This window comes from Musca domestica, unplaced genomic scaffold, assembly GCF_030504385.1.
Source record: "Musca domestica strain aabys unplaced genomic scaffold, Musca_domestica.polishedcontigs.V.1.1 61, whole genome shotgun sequence".
NCBI classification, from domain to species: Eukaryota; Metazoa; Arthropoda; class Insecta; order Diptera; family Muscidae; genus Musca; species Musca domestica.
Window position 1 is genome coordinate 3036652 of NW_026712367.1, and position 23476 is coordinate 3060127.

The 23476-nt window shown below is 35.1% G+C and overlaps 3 protein-coding genes across 8 annotated transcripts in view; 1 reads left to right on the forward strand and 2 right to left on the reverse strand.

Moving 5' to 3' along the window:
- LOC131805793 (transcription factor GAGA-like) overlaps window positions 1–5011 on the reverse strand; it is a 45669-nt gene extending 40658 nt beyond the window's left edge. For 2 of the 6 annotated variants that reach the window (XM_059129417.1, XM_059129422.1), the window contains exons 1-2: window positions 4885–4991; window positions 3271–3925 (exon numbers count right to left, since the gene is read on the reverse strand). In XM_059129417.1, the coding sequence (XP_058985400.1) occupies window positions 3271–3465 (195 nt within the window). In that variant the 5' untranslated portion in view covers window positions 3466–3925; window positions 4885–4991. Of the gene's footprint in view, window positions 1–3270; window positions 3932–4628; window positions 4653–4688; window positions 4709–4884 lie in introns of those variants that run through there. The other 4 variants (XM_059129418.1, XM_059129421.1, XM_059129420.1 and 1 more) reach the window with 4 other exon arrangements.
- Window positions 5012–12665: 7654 nt separating this feature from the next.
- On the forward strand, window positions 12666–16407 carry LOC131805808 (ubiquitin-like-conjugating enzyme ATG3). The gene is made up of 6 exons (XM_059129461.1): window positions 12666–12817; window positions 13003–13138; window positions 13207–13397; window positions 15371–15679; window positions 15769–16056; window positions 16111–16407. Exons 1-5 carry the CDS (start codon window positions 12746–12748, stop codon window positions 16048–16050), a joined length of 990 nt encoding a protein of 329 aa, XP_058985444.1. The 5' UTR covers window positions 12666–12745; the 3' UTR covers window positions 16051–16056; window positions 16111–16407.
- Window positions 16408–19231: 2824 nt separating this feature from the next.
- LOC131805809 (protein roadkill-like) lies at window positions 19232–20511 on the reverse strand. The gene has a single exon (XM_059129462.1). It carries the CDS (start codon window positions 20127–20129, stop codon window positions 19248–19250), a length of 882 nt encoding a protein of 293 aa, XP_058985445.1. The 5' UTR covers window positions 20130–20511; the 3' UTR covers window positions 19232–19247.
- Window positions 20512–23476: the final 2965 nt, after the last annotated feature.

Consider the following 23476-nt stretch of genomic DNA (forward strand, 5'->3'; position numbering starts at 1 on the left):
CCCAGAAGGTGGTGCTTTACTAATAAAACCCCACCATGCCACTCTATGTTGTGAGTGTGGGAGAAGAGATTGCAGACAGCAAGTTTTTGTCTCCAAAAGAAGCAAAAAAAAAAACAATTGTTTGACAGATGACCAATTTGGCGCGCGTCACCTCTTTTCTATTTTTTCGGTCTAGAGTTGTTGCTGTTGTGAGTAAAGCCAAACGAGATGTGAGTGAAAAAAAATAAAGTGCGTTGTTTTTGTTGTCTTTTGGAGAATTTAATTTAAATATTTTTGTTAATGAATTACAACAAACTGAATGAATTTACGGCCGGCGGCCGCAAACATTTCTCTGCCACATTTATTTTTGTTTGGCTGGTTGGTTCTTCTTCTCAGAGCATAACAATAACAACAATGTGTTCTCTGACAAACTATGCCAGCAGCAAATGATGATTATTAGACAGAGGGAGAGGAGAAAAGGGAGGGAGAGATTGTACCTTGTTCTTTTACTTCTCCGTGAATGTGAGTAGTAGTAGTTGTTGGTATATCTCTAACAAAGGCTCTTCCTTCTCCTCTATAGGGAAACTCTCATCTCTCTGTTTACAAACAGAAAAAGCGCGCCTTTTTTATTATTGTAAAGGGCACAAGTCTAATTAGAATCAATGCAAGAGTGGTTGAAAAACTTTCATGGAAATGAAATTTTTGATAAATAAATGATGGGAAAACCAACTCAACTACCCAATTTTATACGGGCCGAGTATGTGGCAGCTGAATGGAGGCCAAAATGGGTGATTGAAAAACATTTAAATCCAAGACTTATGGGAAACCAACTATGAGGCGAGGCATAAAAGTTGCAGGTATTTCCGTGACATAAATAAGACTATTGGAAACGTACCCCAAGGCGGTAAGTAGTGGTGGAAGGTAAAGTCCTGGAAATAATGTAATGATGTTTAATTCCAGGTGAAGTTTGTTGCACTTGCCAATTGAAGGTACCTTTATTCCACGAACGTACAAAATACAGGACCTCATCTCCTCCATTCAAAAAGGTTATTTTTCTGTCATTTAGAGTTTATTTTTTCATAGAAAAGGCTAAATCGTGCCAAGGCCACGGTCCATAATAATGTAAGTAGTTTGAAAATACATGAATTAAGAACTTTTTAATCAATTTTTACTGGCAAATTTGTTTTAGTCGGACAATAATGCTTAGAAACCTGAAGAAATAAATAATGGGAAAACGGACTCAAATACCCAATTTTATACGGGCCGAGTATGCGGCAGCTGAATCGAGCCAAAATGGATGATTGAAAAACATTTAAATCCAAGATTTATGGGAAACCATAAATAAGACTATTGGAAACGTTGCCCAAGGCGGTAAGTAGTGGTGGAAGGTAAAGTCCTGGAAATAAAGTATTGATGTTCAATTCCAGGTGAAGTCTGTTGTAATTTTTAAGTGAAGGTACCCTTCCACGTACGTACAAAATATAGGCCTCCTCCATTCTGTCATTTAGAGTTTATTTTTCATAGAAAAAACCAATCGTCCCAAATGATCCAAGCTCACGGTCCATAATGGTGTAAGTAGTTTGTAAATAAATGAATTAACATTTTAATCAATTTTTACTGGATGATATCTTTTAGCCGGACACTGCTGAGAACCCCGAGGCAACTATTTCAAATATGAGTGAACAAGTTCCTAACTTGGGGAAGCTTTTGGAAGTCCAACAAATTTAATATTTTTGCTGTAAATTTAATGGAAGGTATTTAAGGCAGATCCTTGTCGTGTTCGACATTCAGAAAATATGGAAATGTGTAAAGACGGGTTGGTTCTGAAACAGAATAGGTATTGGAATCAATGACTTTTAATCAAATTTTATAAATACTCGAAAAATTACCTATATGATGTCGACCAGTAAAGCCCATCTACACCTAAGTTTGCAAGTCAAAGAGAGTCGAATCCCAATAACGCTAAAACCTCCAAGTTTCTTGTCAAATTGTTGTTAACTGTAGTCTACACTTGGCCGACCTTATGTAGGCCTTGTTTCGATGCAGCAGAACCTGGTTAGTTAGGGGCGGAACTATTTTAAATGGTAATTCGTGTTTAAATACCACGTTAGCCAAGATGTAAACAAATCTCTTTTATTTTTTTTTTTTAGAGGAAAGCCTTTGGAGGTCGTTGTGTAACTCCAAAATAATCGGAATATGTTTTTAGAATACCAAAAGACAAGATGTAAAGCTACGGATCTGCAATAATTTAAAAGGAATACTCCAAAAAACCTGAAGAAGCAAACCATGACAGGCATAAATATTAAACATTAGAAATAATTTCTGCAGGTGTTAGATTAGATTAGACGAATCAAGAGTACATTTAAGTCAGATCAGTAAACATATGTATATCAGCTAGTCTTTAGAGAGTTGTTACAGACCGTTTAATTTTCAGGGAATCGTGAAAGTTGTTCTGAAGAGAACAAATTGAAGTATTACTCAGAAAAACATTAGAATGTCCTGTAGGATTCATGGACTCTGTGCTTAGTAGGATTCATGGACCACTGCTTATGGATGAATTTCGGAAGGACTTCTAAGCTAGATATTCTTGTGACCCTCAAGCTAAGACAGATCGTGAAGAGATGTTCAGTACAGAATGACATGCAAATGTCATTCTACATTTTTTGGAAATTCAACGATAACCTTTCAAGAATAGGATTTGGAAGGGGTTTTAATGTAGACCTTCTTGTAGCTTTCCACCTATGACAGATCGTGATGAGTTGTTCTATATATGAATGACTTACAGACCTTCTACCAATTATGGAAATGGAAATTCACCAGGAAACTCCCATGAAGAAGAAAATCCATTGTATAATTCCTGATGTTTAGATTAACCGCATAGATGCTATTAGGGATTGTGCAAGTATGGAATTAATTTGAAAGAACATTAACCAATTGGAGATATACTGGTATTGGGGTTATTTATAGGCTTTCAAATTCAATCATAAAAGCTATAGAATCAGGTCTCCTATCTTCAAATGGCAAAATACGTTTTATATTGGAAAAATGACCTGTAAGAGACCACTTTTAAGATTATAAAACTTCAAAGCTGAAGGACAGACTTCCTTTCATTCCTAAAATGTGTTGTTTATATTCATCAAACTTTATAATCTGGACATTACACTTGTTCGGACAACAACCCTTTACCCTCATATTTCACATATCGAAAATTCTCTTCCAATTCTAAAATAATAACAAAATAACAAGTATTCTTCTAAACCTTAAACAAATAACGAATTTGTTGCCACTTACCTTTAACAAATCCAGCAGAAACGGTGATGCAGCACATAAAACAATTTTATGGGCCGGAAAGCTGCGTCCACCCGCTGCCAGCGTACAATCGACCAAATCGCCGTGACAACGCAACAGCTGGATGGCCGATACTAATGAGGTGCCATAGTCACCCCATGTCAGGGAATATAGAGAATTCATGGGCAAAGCCATCATGGAGTCCACCGATTCACCAACAGCACAAACGTCCTCCAAGGGCTGTTGCTGTTGCTGAATTGGGTGGTAATAGTGGGTAATGGTGGCGGTGAATTTAAATTACCCGAAATACACAAAATTATGCACTGGTTTGTTTAGCGCGGATGATTGTCTTTCAAGTTTGGTTTTTGCCACGGGGCGTTGTGGTGGTGCTTGTGGCCGCCTTTTGCTGATGTGGGAAAGACCATGCACCGGTTTCACGAAAAAAAGTCCTTTTTATCTTTGTTTTGTTTCTGCAATCACTTTATGATAAAACTTTGTTTTTTTCTTCTTTTTGTCTTTTATGTTGTTTTTGTTTTCACTGACAATTTTCTTTTAAGAAAACATTTTTTCTTTTTTTTTAGATATTTTTAGTTTCTATTCAACTTTGCGAGCCGTCCCGCAACGAGACCAACATAAATGTCTACGATTTTTTCTGATACTGAAACTGTAAATAATCATTAATATTTTTTTCTTTTCTTTTTTTGATAGCAAGAAGAAGCACACAAAAATGAGGGGAAATGCCATTGACAGCAATAACGTTCTCTCTCTCTCGCTCACTCACTGTCTAAATATGGTGGGGGCCCACACAAGCACTTTTTTATATATACTCTCAACCATGCAATGGGAAAGAGCAAGAGAGTGACAGAGAGAGAGGGAGAACATAAACATTTCAGAGTATTGTGTTGTGTGCTATGCTCTGGTGTGTGTGTGTGTGTTTGTTGGGGGGAGTTGGGGAGCTCGACACCAGGCAACCATGCATATTTACACTTGTGGCCAAAATACAATCAAGAAAAAAAAAAACAAAATTGTTCAAGTTTCTAGAAGCATTGCGCACTGCCGTGAAAGAAAAAAAAACACAAACGTATTGACATAAAAAAAAAACTGGTAAAGGCGCGCTGTTGTTTCTTTATACTGAATAAATTTAACAATATGGGGGACTTTGGTTTTTCAATTCTTGGAAAAAATTATAGGGAATTTTGTTGAGTGGACTCTCTTGGATTTTTTATTAAATATTTTTTAACACCATAACTGGGCGGCTTTGTACAGTTCACATAATTTGTATTATTTCATGTTAATATTGCCACTTTTTTGTTTTTCTTCCAACTGGAAGCCGTCAGGTACTACGACACTTCTCTCTTTACTTCTATTTGTTGTTTTTAGAGATTTTTCCCGCTTTTTTGATAATCAGATTTTTTAGGCACCTCAGAGCACACAGAACCCAAGAATCAGTTCAAAATTTTTATTCTCATGAGCGTAAAGCGGACAATCTATCTTTTTCAGAAAAAAAAACGCACACACAACACATGCACATAGCCACTACTACACTCTGTACTCTGAAATTCTTCTTTTGATGTTGCTAAAGAGGAGGTGGATGATGATAATGATGACGATGATTACCATCAGAGGCACAAAATTTGTATCTCACTCTGGGAGCAAAATGTTATTTGTTTGAAATTTTGCGCTCACAACTTCTCGCCAACGATGAAAATGTTCTACTAAAAATTGAGTTTTTCAAAAAATCCCTGAAAAGTCATGCGATATACTACAAGGCAGATAGGCATGCACGCAAGCAAATACACACTCACACACACACACACACACACACACAGAGACACGTAGAGTGGTCGGAGCAGAGCACATCACACGTGTAGAAGAGAGACGTGTACGCAAAGGGGAAAACAGCAAAACAACTACAGAGCATTATACAAAAACAGTGCACAGGGGAGTCTCTTCCGTGCGTCTCTTGTATAAATTTGTTTTATTTATAGGATGTATGTGTGTGTGTGAGTGCCTGTTAATGCTGTGTTATGTGGTTGCCTTTCCCATAAGATAACACGTATTGAATGATGACAACATTGCGCTGTGAATAAAACGCTGAAATTTGAAAAATCACCAAAAATAGGAAAAGTCGAATTTAAGAGATTTTTTTTGGCTTACTAGGACTTAACAACAGCTATTAGCTGACAAAAACTTTTTCGAAAAAAAAAACTTTAAAATGACAGTACGAACAAAACTATTCAAAAATAAGAAAATTATTTAAAAATAATTGTTCTGAGTTGGAAAAAAAGCTTTTTCTTCAGATAAAATACAGCGGATAAAATTATATAATTAGTTTTTATGAGAAAAAAAGCTGGGATGTCAAGTTTAACAGTTTTCGAAAATGATACCTTCGAGCTGGATGTCTTTATTTGAATTGAGGCTACCCCGAAGTAAAAAAAATAATGGAAAACAAGTAAAAAAGGCCGGGACGAACTTTGAAATACCCTCCACCATTTGGAACGAATTCGGCAATTTTCAAAAAAAAAAAAAAAATTTTCTGCCTTAGGCTGTAGTATCCATTTCGAACTTAAAATACCAAATTTGAAACAATTCTGGTGAATAATGTCGCTAAAATCATCAAAATAGCGAATATAGGGAGACACTGATGCATGGGTCCTATTCGAAGACTTGGACCTGCATAGACAATTTTCTGTCATAGGCTGTAGTTCCCATTGCAAATTCTAGCTACGAAATCTGAAACAACTCCGGTGAATAATGTCGCAAAAATCATGAAAATACCGAATATCGGGAGGTGCCGTTGTATGGGGGCTATATCAAAACGTGGACCAGCACAGACAAATTTCTGTCATAGGTTGTAGTATCCATTACGAACTTCAAATACCAAACTTCAAAACAATTCCGGTGAAATTGAAACAACTCCTGTGAATAATGTCGCCAAAATCATCAAAATACCGAATATCGGGAGGTACCGCTATATGGGGGCTACACGAAGACGTGGACCTACAGGGAGAGATAAAAAAAATTGCAACAAAGTCAAATTATTTTTTTTATTGAATTTTTTGAAATTTTTAATTTTATTGAATGAAAGCAAAAAATGTCGGAAATAGCATCACAATTTAGAATAAGTTTAGATTTGTTCGAATTGGTAACCTTTGGCACGAATTATGGCCTTCAAGCGGAAAATGAAACCGTCTCACGCTGTGCCCGAATGTTGCTCTGCGGTATTTTGGCACATTCCCGGCAAAGCGCTTGCTTGAGGTGATCGACATTTTGGGATTTTTTTCGGTTCAACCTTGCTTTCAAAAATACTCCAGACACAATAGTCCAACGGGGATTGGTATCTGGAGATTTTTTGGTGGCCATTGTGCGCTTGAAATGAAGCGAGAAACCTCATTTTGTAACCATTTTTGGGTGGCGTGTGCTGAGTACGATGGTGCTGAGTCCTGTTGGAATGTCCGTCGTCTGTTCCGCTAAAATGTTTGCGTGCCCAAGGCTTTAATACACCCTACAGAATATTTTCGCGATAATATTCGACATTTATTCTGATGCCACGGTTGATTAAAACATGCGGAGAGCGACCATCGGCTGTTATGGCGGCACACACCATTACCATGGCGCTGGCGCTTGAGTTTTGGTGGCCAACCAAAGGTGCACATTTTCAGCTGACCTCATTTGGTTTGTTTACAAACTGCCGGACAACGAATGTTTACTCATTGGAGACCACCAAACCAAATTCGGCAGTTCACTACTTTCGGCCAAGCGAAGCAACTCTTTAGCTCTTTTGATTCCGTTTTCTTTCTGTTGCGGTGTAAGTTTTTGCAATTTTTGGAATTTCAATGACTTTACCCCGAGCTCCCCAATTTTTCTATATTTGCCGAATGGAATATTGCAATATGTTCAGCTCACGAGCCGTTTTTCGGCCACTGCGACGCGGGTTTCGATCAAGTCGCTTTTTTTACATTTCGAACCATTTCTGCTGACGTTGCTTCCCTTTTCTTCCGTCCACTTCCTTGACGTCGTCCGGCAGCACTACCAATATCACGGTAACGAGACGCAAAAGATTTATTCACATTTAAATGCTGGAGTGTTCTAACGATAGCCACTGGTGGTTTTCCAGCCAAATATAAAGAAATCACACTATCACGCTTGAATTCCATTACGAATAACTTTTTTTCTGGAAATTTCTCACCAAAATGCTTTTGTACACTTGTAAACAATATAATGAGCTATCGCTGCAATAATTTCAACAGCTGTCGGAAGAGTGGCTTAGAAATGACAGCAGTCTGAAGTTGGTTGCAGTTTTTTCATCTCAACTTGTATATAAATTTTTCGATATCTCAATGGAAAAATCGATTATCGATGTAAAAAAATGTATATCCTTGCAGTTCTGGAACAGATCAATACATGGTAGAACCATGGTACAATAAGGAGGTAGAAAAGCTTCGTAAAACTACAAAAATACAGCCCTAATGTTATGCCCGCTTCCTGTCAGACTCATTCAAAATTATTGTTTTCATTTTTTTTTTTCCATATTTTTCCTCATTTTTAAAATGAATTAAATACCGCCAAAAATGAATAAAATGTCTGGATTTTTCTCTCAAAAATATGATCCCAACTGTTCAATCTTACAATTTCATGGCTATACTGGTTAATAGCCTTAATGCGCCTTTCCAATCATTGGTTTTGGAAATATTTTTTTTTTAATTTTTCAAAACAATTAATACATACACAAAATTTGGCAGAAGTCGGGCACACTTAGAAAAAAAAATTGTAATCAGCTGTTAGCTCTACGTTACCCTTTTCATTGTACCATGGGTAGAACTGAGAAGGAAAAGTCATGTAATCATATGTTTACAATTTTTTTTAATATATACATTTGACAGCATCTCATTGTCAAAATCTATATTCATAAATCCATTGTATAGACACAAAATCAGAGATGGAAACTCTTTTTTATGCATTGAAATTTCTAAGGTAAATTACAGAGCTGGGAATGTTAATTTGAAATGAGATTACCTATATTTTATTGTACCATAAGATCAATTAACATTTTCTCTCCTAAAAAACCAATTTGGCGTTTTTTTTGGTTATTTTGGCGATTTTTTGCATTTCAGCGATTTTTTCGCCATAAAAAGTTAACATCATTGTTAGTTTTCTTTTGTGGTGTGTGCGCGACTCAGTAAATGGTGTTGTTGTTATTGTTGTTCAAATGGGAGCAAGATGGCTGACGCTCTTCTCGCACACATAACTCTCACACAAACACACACACACACACCCGCCGACCATTGCCTTCATTTTTGTTATTGCAGTCGTCACACAACTCAGCAAAACAAGCACAAGCCAGTCAGCCAGCCAGCCCCAGCCATATCCCAGAAAATGAGGTACAGTCATTCATTGTATGAATTTGTGAGTTCGTATTTTTTCTGGCTGTGTGTTTCGTGAGCATTAATTTAAGTAAACGCTGGCCTCGTGTTTCAAAAGAGAAGAGTGGCAGAGATGATGATGAGGGAAATGAATGGTTTTGTTGGTTGTTGGTTGAAAAAGGAAATTAAACTGAACTGAGTTTGGATTTAAGAAGAAGAAGAACCCAAATGCTAAATGAGCCACGTTGTTTGGTTTGCAATAACAAAAACTATTGCAAAGCAAAGGATAGAGAAGAGAAACCGATTAGAGATATTCTGATATTCCAGAAAATGGTTTTTAAACTCTCTAAAAATTGTCAAATCAAAATTACAATTTTGTTTACCTTTTACAATTGGTTCCCCCCCCCTGCGGCGAATGGCGTTGGCGGCATTGGTCCTCCTCTCTGTTATGATTTTCTGTAACAATCTCTTCTAGTTTGGTTATTTTGTTGTTCTCCTTTCCCTGGGAGAGGGGTTTTGTTTTTTGTTTTTGATTTTTTTTTTTTGGAGGGAGAGCCGTAGCAAATTGCAATTTGGAGAAGAGTTGTCATAAAATTTATTCTTATTGCGGTTTTCCATTGAGTTTATGGTTTATGTTTTCATCTTCACATTGGGTAGATGAGAGATGTACCGTTAGTAAAATCATTATTAGTTGGTGTGGAGAGGAGAGGAGGAGACTGAGAGTGTGAGAGGTTATTTTATGCAAAGAAATCTAATTTCAAAGGTATGAAAATAATCATACAATGGGTACGGCATTCGCCAGCCTGGCATTCATTTGCAAATTGCAACAGCAGCAGTCGTAATTGGAGATTGATCTCATAAAGAACAAGGGAATCTGTGGCACTGGCTCAAAAAATTCAATGAAAACAAGGGAAATGAAATAAATTGGAAAATATTTATGGAAATATTTTTGCTTTATTCCGGAACTACAAGTTTTTTCGATTTTCCCTTTATGATACCGAAACAATTGAAAATGTTTTGCAGTTTCTGGAACTTGTGGACAAAATTTGTAAACATTTTTTTTTGGGAAAATGTTTTCAAAGTAAATTCCAATCAACAACACCATCACATGACTAAATAAATGTTGGTCTTGGACCACGATTGATGCAGACTGTCATCATAGCAATGGGGGAATACTACGGCATGGAAAGTCAACAACAAACGTGTCCATGCAAAGGATAAAAAATCTACGAAAATAAATGCTAACCAATTTGTTTGCATTTTATTAAACTCAAATTTGGGTTTTATGTTTGAAAATCATAACTGGCACAGATGTGGTTGCAAGCTAGCTTAAAAAAAGAATATGGAACATTTTATCCTGGTCACTAGACTATATGGGAATATTGAAGAATATTTTTTTTTCAAATATCGGAAATGACTAAACACTCAAGAGAAACAGAAAATATCTAACATTTTATCTTGGCCACTAGACTATATGGGAAAATTAAAGGATATGTAACATCCATGGTACAATAAGGAGGTAGAGCAGCGAGAACAGAACAAATTTGCATGCAACAAATTGTTTCAATTTATTCAATATTTTTTCTCATTTTTAAAATCGGTTAAACAGTGGGAAAATGAATGAAATGCCTGGATTTTCTCTTTTTTTTTTCATTTTATTAACCTCAAATTTGGGTTTTATGTAGCTTAAGAAAAACATGGAACATTTTATCCTGGTCACTAGACTATATGGGAATATTGAAGGATATTTTTTTTTTCAAAAACCCGGAAATATCTAAACACCCAAGAGGAACAGAAAATATCTAAAATTTTATTTTAGCCACTAGACTATATGGGAAAATTAAAGGATATGTAACATCCATGGTACAAAAAGGAGGTAGAATAGCTTTGTAAAACTACAGAAATACCAGCTCTGGAGCTATGCCCGCCCGCTTCCTGTCAAATTTGCATGCAACAAATTGTTTCCATTTATTCAATATTTTTCTTCTTTTTTTTCAGCGGGGAAAAATGAATGAAATACCTGGATTTTCTCTTTTTTCTCATTTTATTAACCTCAAATTTGGGTTTTGCGCTTGAAATCATAACTGGCACAGATGTGGTTGCAAGCTGGCTTTAAAAAAGAACATGGAACATTTTATCCTGGTCACTAGACTATATGGGAATATTGAAGGATATTTTTTTTTTCAAATACCGTAAATATCTAAACACTCAAGACAAACAGAAAATATCTAAAATTTTATCCTAGCCACTAGTCTATATGGGAAAATTAAAGGATATGTAACATCCATGGTACAAAAAGGAGGTAGAATAGCTTTGTAAAACTACAGAAATACAGCTCTGGGGCTATGCCCGCCCGCTTCCTGTCAAATTTGCAAATTGTTTTAATTTATTCAATAATTTTTTTTTTTCATTTTTTTTCAAAAATGTGATCTAAATAGTTCTATCTTTCAATTCCATGGCAAACCTGATGAATAGCTTTAATGCGCATCTTGCAATGTACGCCTCTTCCAATCATTGATTTTGAAAATATTGTGTTTTTATTTTTCAAAACCATAAATACCTACAAAAAAATGGCGGAAGCCGGGACAAGTCGCTTCTTTACTTTTCAAACCATCATTTCTGCTGATGTTGCACACTATTACGCTTGAATTCCATCACGAATAACTTTCTTTCTGGAAAATTCTCACCAAAATGCCTTTGCACGCTTGTAAACAATATAATGAGCTCTCACTGGAATAATTTTAACAGTTGTCGGACAAGTGGCTTAGAGATGGCAGCAGTCTGAAGTTGGTTGCAGTTTTTTCATCTCATCCTGTATATCTTCAATCGATTTCGGATTAATTGTATCAGTCCAAATAATCTGAATTTTGGCTCATCCGTCTGAATTCAGTCGAGAAGCAAGTACACCAAATTTGGTGAAAATCGGTTCAGATATAGCTATAGCTCCCATATATATACATTTCATCCGATTTAGGGTCTTATGTCCTTCACATTCGCAATATGCACTCCACAAGAATGATATGTGGTACCAGATATATGATACAGCCCAGAAATACCTCTGCCGAATTGTATCAGGATCGGTTTAGATTTGGATATAGCTACAATGTATATCTTCAACCGATTTCGGGTTAATTGTGCACCAAATGGCCAATATCAGTCCAAATTTGGTGAAAATTTTTATACGAATATTTAAATACGAAACTTAAAAAAATTCCGGCGGATAGTGTAGCTAAAATCCGCAAAATACCGAATATAATGTGGCTACAATCATCAGAATACCGAATATAGGGTTGGTCATCTTCAAGAGAACTAGAATAATGCAACTCTGTGCTGGAGTTATATATGGAATGTTCCAGAACCTGCAAGAATCTACTAATTTTGCAATTTTCTTCGATATCATAAAGGGAAAATTGGTTATCCTAGTAAAAACTTTTGGATTCTCGCAGTTCTGGAACAGACCAATAGCGTTTATTTTTAATTTTTTAAACGAAATTCTTATATTGGAAGAAACCCGCGAGGTATTGGTTGGCCAATATTAACATTTTTTCCTCAAATAGGATTCTTTAGGACACATTATTTTCTCCTACTCCCGTACAATCTCTATGGTTTTGATTTTAAAAACCTTACCCGATCGTCCAATGTCAATTCACTCTTCTACTTCAGCTTTGGCGCCATTCTCATTCATTTGTGCGTTGCCAACGAGCCACCCGTTTCTCTTCCCATATATTCCTTTTGCACATTTCTCGAAAACAAATCGAAACTTGAAACGGTCTTTCACTATAATACAATAGAATTCACAATAACCCTCATTAAATCTACAAAGTGCCTTGATCCAGCTTTTATGGTCAATGAGAACATCAAATGCTAATCTTAACATGGCATATGTTACTAAAATAATGTCTAGGGACCTTTAATTCTGATTTGATACTTAACGTTTGATGACTTATCGATTAATCGACATTACAAAGTCGACTTAGCTTACCCTAAAAAGAAAGCAAAAGAAAGTGTTAGAAGTGTTGAGAGATTAGGCGAAATTAGAAAAGAAATTTAAAAAAGAAAATTAAACAAAGAACATAAAATCATTTCCCAATCCTACCTTAAAGACAATCCAAGACATGCAAAGTGTTTTAAATACCGTTAAAGGAACTGCCCTAAATGTCGCTGAATATTTGACACCAGTTCTAAAGGTAACAAAAATATAAAAACGATAAAGAATGCATCACAAAACGACAGAAAGAGTGGGTGGGGGTTACTGACTGATTATGCCCAGTCTTTATTGTTCTTGCACCCCATCTATTACTATGTAGACAATGTGGAACTAGACTGGATGGCGATGAGTCATGTTATAATAAACATTTTCTTTCTGTCATAGGAATCCAAATTCCGTGAAACTGGAGTATTGACACCGGAAGAATTTGTGGCAGCCGGCGATCACTTGGTCCATCACTGTCCAACCTGGCAATGGGCAGCTGGCGATGAAAACAAGACAAAATCCTATTTACCCAAAGGTTTGTAGAACTTGTGTAAATAATTAAAGTTATGGAAGTAAATTAAATTCCTTTGTTGTTGTTGTTAGATAAACAATTCTTGATTACACGCAATGTACCTTGCTACCGCCGTTGCAAGCAAATGGAATATGTGGGCGAAGAAACGGTTGTGGAAGAGGAGGGTGGCGATGGTGGCTGGGTGGAAACGCATCAAATGAATGAGGATGGCACCAAAGCGGAATTGGACGATAAAATTTGTGAACTGACTCTGGATGATCGGGTAAAGATTTCGAAGCCAAATCAAAAATGTTTTTTTAGGGCAAAAGGAATGCGATTCAAAAGTGGTTTAAAGAAGTATTTTTATTATAGGGTTCACAGGAACGGACACGGGAACGCCTTTCGAGAGCTTTTGATGGGTGGATCTGGTAACAAAAAAACCAATTTTTCCATACAAAAAGTACAAAAATCGTGTGAACTGTAACCTCTTTTTTTTGTCCCCAGGATCACACCCTGCGCTTGTGCCCGTTTGTTCAATTCCCAAATCAGCTATACTATGGGCGCTCAAATAACATTCCTCATTTCTGACAAAGTTTTTAGGTTTGAGGATCGAAGAACAAGTTATGTTCATTCCCATAAATCTAACTTTTCTTATCCCCAATATTTCCCCTTTGTGGGAAATATCTTCAATGTACGGAAATTGCTTGGGAAATTACAAAGTTTTTTGCCCATCATTTTTATACCCTCCACCATAGTATGGGGGGTATATTATGTTTGTCATACGGTTTGTAACACCTCGAAATATAAATTTTAGACCCCACAAAGTATATATATCCTTGATCAGCATAAAATTCTATATCGATTTAGCGATGTCCGTCCGTCTATCCGTCTGTCTGTGGAAATCACTCTAGCTTCCGAACGAAATGAAGTAGGTTGATAAAATTTTACTCAAATGTGTATTATGTCTGCAGGACTTTTGGTATTGAAAATGGGTCATGCAGGTCCACGTTTTGGTATAGCCCCCATATAATGGTACACTCTTTTTTCGGTATTTTGGTGATTTTTGCGTCATTATTCACCGGAATTGTTGCAAATTTTGAATTTGAAGTTCGTAATGGGTACCACAGCCTACGACAGAAAATTGGTCCACGTCTTCGTATAGCCCCCGTATAACGGTACCTCCCGATATTCGGTATTTTGATGATTTTAGCGACATTATTCACCGGAATTGTTGCAAATTTGGTATTTAAAGTTCGTAATAGATACTGCAGCCTATGACAGAAAATTGTCTGTGCAGGTCCACGTCTTCATATATCCCCCATATAACGGTACCTCCCGATATTCGGTATTTTGATGATTTTAGCGACATTATTCACCGGAATTGTTTCAAATTTGGTATTTGATGTTCGTAATAGATACTACAGCCTATGACAGAAAATTGTCTATGCAGGTCCAGGTCTTCGTATAGCCCCCGTATAACGGATCCTTCCGATATTCGGTATTTTAATGATTTTAGCGACATTATTCACCCGAATTGTTGCAAATTTGGTATTTGAAGTTCGTAATAGATACTGCAGCCTATGACAGAAAATTGTCTGTGCAGGTCCACGTCTTCATATATCCCCCATATAACGGTACCTCCCGATATTCGGTATTTTGATGATTTTAGCGATAGTATTCACCGGAATTGTTGCAAATTTGGAATTTGAAGTTCGTAATGGGTACCACAGCCTACGACAGAAAATTGGTCTACGTCTTCGTATAGCCCCCCATATAACGGTACCTCCCGATATTCGGTATTTTGATGATTTTAGCGACATTATTCACCGGAATTGTTGCAAATTTGGTATTTAAAGTTCGTAATGGATACTGCAGCCTATGACAGAAAATCGTCTGTGCAGGTACACGTCTTCGTATAGCCCCAATATAACGGTAACCCCCGATATTCGATATTTTGATGATTTTAGCTACATTATTCACCGAATTTTTTTATTCAAATTTCGCATTTGAATATTGTAATGGTTTTGAATTTTGAATATTGTAATGGATTATGATGCAGGCCCACAACGTCGTATAGACCCTAATATAACGGCTACATTCGGTATTTTTAAGATTTTAAAAGAATTTTTAACGGATTTCATTGTTTTTGAAAATTGCCATAATCGTTCCAAATGATGGGGAGGGTATTCAAAGATCGCTTACCGCTTTTTTATTTGTTTTAAATGTAATTTGAAGTTTATATTTATCTTATTTTAGGACGAAATGCACACTCCGGACAATGAACAACCTGGAAATATGGACGATGTTGCTGGGGCTGATGATGAGGAGGATGACGATGAAGCTTTAGATATGGACGAATTCGAGGAAAGCGGTATGTTGGATTTAGTCGATCCTGCGGTGGCAACCGTACGCAAGACGGAGAAGCCTGAAAGCACAAACAGTGAGGGCGGGGCTGCCTCGTATGATACCCAAGACTCGGTGCTGCACACCCGTACCTATGATCTGCACATAACCTATGATAAATATTATCAAACACCACGTCTTTGGGTGGTGGGCTATGATGAGGTAATGCCAATATTTTCCAAAAATTTTAATACTAGAATTAAAATAAGATATTTTACTCTCTCTCTCTCTCTCTCTCTCTCTCTCTTTAGAATCGCAAACCCCTGACCGTTGAACAAATGTACGAAGATGTCTCACAAGATCATGCCAAAAAGACTGTCACCATGGAATCACATCCCCATTTGCCGGGACCGAATATGGCCTCGGTGCATCCATGTCGCCATGCCGATATAATGAAGAAAATCATACAGACCGTTGAAGAGGGCGGCGGCGAATTGGGTGTGCATTTATATTTGATTATTTTCTTAAAATTTGTACAAACTGTTATACCAACAATTGAATATGATTTTACACAAAATTTCAATTTATCTTAAGGTGGAATATATATATATATATATATATATATATATATATATATATATATATATATATATATATATATATATATTTTATTTTTTTTGTAATGACACTCCTCAACACCATCCTCCTCCCACATGATATTAGATATATGTATGTAACGTTATGGCTTAACTGCTTAAAACATAAATGTAAAAACAAAAAAACACATGCAGAAACATTTCGATTCTTTTGTTTTTGAACATCTACCATTACAATTGGCATACATCAAAGTAGGCTTAATTTAATTGCAATTTATAAACAAAGAATTTGTATAAAGCTATTGTTTTAAATTATTTTCATTTCTTATTTAAATAAAATGATATTCCCTAGTATCCTTAAGACTAAAATATTTATGAAACAAAAAAAAAAAAAAAAAAAAAAAAAAACAAGTAAAAAAACTATCCGGGCCGAACTTTAAATACCCTCCACCATTTGGAATGAATTTGACAATTTTCAAAAAAAAAAAAAAAATCCGTTAAAAATTCTGTTAAGATCTTAAAAATACCAATTGTAGCCGTCATAGTAGGGTCTAAACGACGACGTGGACCTGCATAGGCATAAGACATTACAATATTCAAATGCGAAACTTGAAAAAAATCGGTGAATAATGTAGCTAATATCATCAATCTAAGGAGGTACTATTATATGAGGGCTATACCAAAATGTGGACCTGCACAGACACTTTTCTGCCATAGACTGTATTATCCCTTACAAACTTCAAATACCAAATTTGAAACAATTCCAGTGAATAATATCGCTAAAATCAGCAAAATACCGAATATCGGGAGGTACCGTTATATGGGGGCTATACCAAAATGTGGACCTGCACAGACACTTTTCTGCCATAGACTGTATTATCCCTTACGAACTTCAAATACTAAATTTGAAACAATTTCAGTGAATAATATCGCTAAAATCAGCAAAATACCGAATATCGGTACGTACCGTTATATGGGGGCTATACCAAAATGTGGATCTACACAGACACTTTTCTGTCATAGGCTGTAGTATCCATTACGAACTTCAAATACCAAATTTGAAACAATTCCGAAGAATAGAGTCGCTAAAATCATCAAAATACCGAATATCGGGAGGTACTATTATATGGGGGCTATACAAAGACGTGGACCTGCACAGACACTTTTCTGCCATAGACTGTATTATCCCTTACGAACTTCAAATACCAAATTTGAAACAATTCCGAAGAGTAGAGTCGCTAAAATCATCAATATACCGAATATAGGAAGGTACTATTATATGGGGGCTATAACAAAACGTGGACCTACATGGCCCATTTTCAATACCAAAAGTCCTGCAGACATACAAGTGCAATTGTGCAATTTTATCAATCTTCTTCATTTCGTTCGGAAGCTAAAGTGATTTCCACTGAACGACAGACGGACGGACATCACTAAATCGACATAGGATTTTATGCTGATCAAGAATATATTTACTTTGTGGGGTCTAAAATGTATATTTCGAGGAGTTACAAGCGTAATATACCCTCCATGGAGGGTATCAAAAAAAGAGTAATCTGAGCTGATTTTGAAATTTAGACCATAAAACATTTAATTTCTTCGAATATTCTTAAATATTTTGCTGAATCTTATCTTTACGGGGCAAAAAAACTTAATGAAAAGACAAAAAAGATCTGAATCATTTTTTGAGGTTAGAATCACAACTTTTTCGTCCGAATAAAATTCTTAGCATCTTATCTTGCCATGGCAAAAAAAATCCAAGAAATTTAAAAAAAGTCTGAAAAAAATTTATTTTACAATTTTAAGGTTAGGATTCAATTCATGTCAATCAATTAAATTGAAAATCTTGTGAAATTAAAACATATTTTTTTTTTGGGAAATTAATGGAGCCGTTACAAAATAATATTTAAATCATTAAAAATGAGTGAAAATCACTTTCAACAAATTTTGAGGTTAGGACCACGATTTTTCAGGCCAAGGAAAAATCTTTGCATTTTATGGAATATTTCCACATTTGGACGAGCCTTATGTTGCAGTGAAAAAAAAATTACAAGAAATGTACAAAAAAAAAAATGCTAAAAATCATTTCCAACAAACATTTTTCAGCCCATAGTAACTCCCTTAATATTTTATAGAAAAAATTGCATTTTTAAAAGAATTTTGTCTTGCAATGGCAAAAATTCCCAAATATTTCTTTTTTTTTTTTTTTTTGAAAAAAAAAATATTGCCAGCAAATTTTGAGGTTAGGACCACTTTTCAGCTCATGGAAAAATTTTCACATTTTATAGGAAAATTTTGCATTTTTGTTTCAAATCTTATCATGCAATGTCAAAAATTTCAAAATATTTCGGACAAAAATTCAAAACAAATAATAAATAATTTCCTATGGATTTTCAGGTTAGGTCCAAAACTTCAGAAAAATTGTTCAAATTTTTTAGAAAAAAAAAATTAAGTTTTGACAGAATCTTGTCTTGCCAAGGCAAGAAATTTGATCATATAGAAATTTGTATTTATCACACTTCATTCAAAGCATTCTATATCTGATATTTGCTCATCATTACAGATAGCTTTAATGGTTTTACTCAAAACATCTATACATAAGGTGTGTCTGGTTACCCTAAAATTTGTAACAATTGTTACAAATTGTTACTGGAAGTCGTCTGTTAACCCAAAAGTTCTGCAAAAGAGAGCGGTTGGAGAGAGAAATTTTGACAGTTCTTTCAGTGAGAGTTTGCAAATTCTTGCTGGAAAAATTTCTTCTTGCAATTGCTTGCAACTCTTCTTCTTCTCATTTATTGACATTCAATCAGATGTTTTCTATTGTTTGTTTATTTATTTTTGTGCTTTCAATTTGAAAATATTTTTTTGGAATTAGCAAGACTAATAGTTTTTGGAGAAAAACTTTACAAAATGTGAAAAACGTAAATGTTAATATGTAATAAGAAAATAAAAGACTATTTCCAACATTTTTATTTAAAAAAACTTGTAAAATTAGTATTGCTTCCTTTGTTTTAATTCTCCTTATGGGGGACAAATTGGTTTGTTTTGATTTGATCAGCTGATTAGTTGCAAGCTTCTGCAGGAATACCGTCTGTTTACTTTTAGCATTTTCCTTGCAAAAGAGAATAAAACTACCTTACTCTCTCAGAAAGAAGTTACTGGACAAATCCTGCAGGAAAAGTAACCAGACACACCTATAGATTGTGATCCAACGCTTGCAGACGTTTCCAACTTGCTGTCTCCATAACAGCTACAATATTTTTCGATATAAACTGAAGAGCATTTCTCTTCAGACGTTCGTTGGACGTCCGTTCGGCTAGCAAAAGAATATCGGCCACAGAAGATATATCCATTGTCTGGGTTAAGATGCTTTCACACAATGACTGCAGATCTACCAGGGCATATTTGTCGGCTGCCACATAGAGGTCAGCGGCCAATTCTTTGGATACAATCTCCTCGGTGTAGATATAGTTTAACATTTCCTGCAACACCTCGCCGTCTATGTCATCGATGGAAACCGAATTTGCTTTATTCTCCAGGAATTCGTTGTCAAACATGGCAGCAAAGACCTCACTGCGGGCACTTAATATATTCTTGTGGGCTCTGAACTGCATTCCACCGCGGCCCACCAGAGTAACATCGCTAAATTTTTCATCGGTCAACAGTTTGGCAAGATCTTTCTTGATCTTCGATATCGGCAGAACTTCCTCAAAAATCACTTTTTCATCCTTATATTTGACGCTAATTTCGAACATCACTTCCATGGGAAGTGCACGCAAGAATGGCGTATCGCCTAGGTAATGGTACTTGTTACTTTCTTTCGTGGAAATTTCCCCACTGATAGAAAAATCGTTAGTTGATATACTGACTGTAAACTGGGTATCAGATATATTGGCAGAAATCAGCTTGACATAGAACTTTTTCCTTTCTAAATACAACTTCCATGTAGATGAGATGCCATCAATGAATGTCTTAATTAGGGGGGATTCAGCAGAGAATCCGCGTATTTCAAGGCGCCAAATGTAACGATTGCCGAAATTTATAACAGTTCCATGTTCGAAATTCTCAGCAGCCATGGTTAACCTTACGATTTTCTCTTTTATTTAAAATGACAATGACAATTTGACTTGCGATTGAGTGTAGATCGAGTGAATATGCGAATATGGGCCAACGGTTTTGAATTGCGAATGCAGCATGGTAGAAAAATACAGGTAGATGCATCAACGCTTGAGAGCATTGATATGTCAAAAATTTTTAAATTTCTTTTCAAATATAAGTAGATTTTTATATGTTTTCTTATACGACAAAAATCGTGGGTTGTAAAGATATGCATTTTTCAACAATTTTTACAAATTTAAATAATTTTTCATTCAACATTTTTAATTCCAAAATTGGTTTGACAGTTCATTGTCCCAGCAGCTGCGTCGATGCGTCTACCTATATTCTTCTACCATGGAATGCAGCGAATGAAAGAAGACGATAACACCGAAAGAAGAATACAGGTAGATGGATCGCTATTTGTAAAAATTGATATGTGAAGAATTATAGAAAAGATTATTTAAAAATAATTCAATTTTGAAATGCTTTCGTATCAAAACGCATCATTCGGAGTTGGTATTCAGAAATTTAAGGAAATTTGAACAACTTTTTATTGAAAATATGTTCTGGCTGTATGTTTTGTACCACCTGTTGTGTTGATGAGGCTACCTGTATTATTGTATCGTGGTAATGGAGAGAAAAAAAAACAAATACAACTGATGTGTGAATAAAAAGAGATAGAGAAAATAGACTGAGTTGCAAGGTGGCATGGCCACATCATAAATTCTCCAAGGTAGACCATAGAAATACACAATAAACACGTTCCACACTCGTTTTTTTTTCGCAATTTTCTCTTAAATAAAAATTGCAAGAAAAATATCATATAAATTAAAACAGTTTGTCTCATTTGTTATTGGTAAATTTGAAGTTACAAGACTTAAGCATCAGGTTACCCTGCCTTGTAGTAATTGTACCAAGCATGGTAGAAAAATACAGGTAGATGCATCAACGCTTGGGAACATTGATATGCCAAAAAATTTTAAATGTTTTTTTTTGAATATAAGTGGAATTTTATGTTTTTTTTATTCGACGTCATTCGGAGGCTATTATAATTCGCGTCTTTCAACAATTTTTACAAATTTAAATAATTTTTTATTCAACATTTTCCATTCCAATATTGGTTTGACAGTTCATTGTCCCAGCAGCTATGTCGATGCGTCTACCTACCCATGGTACAATAAAAAGGTAAGGTAGAGCTACCAGCTGATTACAATTTCTTCCTAAGTGTACCCGACTTCTGCCATTTTTTTGTATGATTTTTTTGTTTTAAAAAAATGAAAACAAAATATTTTCAAAAGCAATGACTGGAAGATATGTAGCTTGCGGCTCGCGCATTAAAGCTATTACCAGTTTATCCATAAAATTGAAAGATTGAACAGTTTGCATCACATTTTTGAGCGAAACTCCAGGCACTTCATTAATTTTTCGCGCTATTTAAATCATTTTAAAAATGAGGAAAATATGAAAAAATATAACAACTTGTTGCATACATAATTTTGAATGATTTTGACAGGAAGCAGGCATAGCCTCAGGGCTGTATTTCTGTAGTTTTATGAAGCTGTTATACCTACTTATTGTACCATGGGTACTACCTATTCAAATCAAAATTTTAGATATTCAGGTCCTCAAAAAATCGAGCTTTGAATGTTTCGTGGATTTAAGGGCTAAGTACATAAAAAGCTTGAAGCCATGGCTAGGCATATTTTGTGACATTTCACAAAGGGATTACAGAGCCGCACTAAAATCCAGCCGTCGTTTTCCATTATAATTTGACATTAATATGCCTAGCCATGACTTTAAGCTTCTTATGTACTTAGCCCTTTAGATTTTTCCTTTATGAAATTGCATAACTTGCAGGCTCTGGAACAGAGCAGAAGTTACCTCGATTTAATTGTTCCATGTAAAAAAAGGTGTTATTTTTTCAGTGATTATAAAGATGAGTTAGCATTTTCTTCCATGTTCTTATGGTACAATAAAAAAGGTAAGGTAGAGCAACCAGCTGTTTACAAGTTGTTTTTTCTAAGTGTGCCCGGTTTCTGTCAATTTTTGCTCTGTTCCAGAACCTGCAAGAATCTACTGGTTTGGAAATTTTTGTCGATATCATAGAGGGAAACTCGGTTATTGCAGGCAAAATTTTTACATTCTTGCAGTTCTGCAACAGACAATTTTTGTATGTACTTAATGTTTTAGGAAAAAAACAAGAAATCATGGCAAAACAAAAAAGGTAAACTCATTTGCTAAATTTAATATGGCAACACTTTTCTGACGAACTCGACTATGTCACTTTTTTAATAATATCTTTTTTGATATCTAAAATAGGCAGATTTTACAATAATAACAAATAATCTCTAGTTTTCGGTACACCTTTTTACAAAAAAACATACGCGTTCTGGACTTAAGGAAACGTTTTTGTAGGAAAACATATCTAATCTACTTATTTTTGAAGTAACATTTAAAAATTGTTGACATATCAATGTTCCCAAGCCTTCATGCATCTACCTGTATTCTTCTACCACGAGATATGTCAAATTTTTTAAAAATTTTCTCCAAAAATAAATGGATTTTGAAAGATTTTCTTATATAACGACAATCAGAAGTTGTTATGACATGCATTTTAAAAAAATTTTTACAAATTGCAATATTTTTTCATTCAAAAATTGCAATTCCGAAATTTGGTTTGACAGTTCGTTGTACCAGCAGCTGTGTTGTTGCGCCTACCTGTATCATTTTATCATGGCTGTACTTCACATCACTAGTTCTCATGGTTCCGTTCAATGATTAGTACCATCGAACTATCCATCATCGTCAATTTGATATTCAATTGAGTATATAGTTGAGATCGGGAGCAAGTCTCATGTGCACTCTCTCTCTCTTTCTCTCTTTATTGTTATTTCATAAATTATCTTTGTTTTTATTCGCAAATTGCATTTGTTCCCTTAACAAGAGGAAAATAGTTCAAAGGTATAATGTTATCATCTCGTAGTACATTTATAAATGTTGTAATAAAGAAGAAGACTCGCATAAAGAAAACAACTAATATTCAGTTATGAAAATTCATGATTATCATTTATTAGAGTTCATTTTGTGCAGGGCTTAAATCGATCTTCGGCATTTTTATTTTGCAACTGGCTTTTTGATTTATTTAATTCAAATATTTGAAAGTATATAAATTAAATGTTTTTCTTTTTTGGATGAGTCTTATCTCGAAAGAAAATCATAATAGCAAAAAATCTTTTACCGGTCAGACGCCAATATTAAATGTGCTATTTTAAGCAATTAAGCCTTTACGGTTTTTTATCTTTTTCATTCAATTGACCTTGTTTTG

Excerpts from the sequence above, each read along its gene's own strand:
- LOC131805808 (XM_059129461.1), top strand. The coding sequence starts at position 12,746 with ATGCAAAGTGTTTTAAATACCGTTAAAGGAACTGCCCTAAATGTCGCT. Across the intron at positions 13,398-15,370 it reads AACTGACTCTGGATGATCGG|GACGAAATGCACACTCCGGA; the intron begins GTAAAGATTTCG and ends ATCTTATTTTAG. Across the intron at positions 15,680-15,768 it reads GGGTGGTGGGCTATGATGAG|AATCGCAAACCCCTGACCGT; the intron begins GTAATGCCAATA and ends CTCTCTCTTTAG.
- LOC131805809 (XM_059129462.1), bottom strand. The coding sequence starts at position 20,129 with ATGGCTGCTGAGAATTTCGAACATGGAACTGTTATAAATTTCGGCAAT.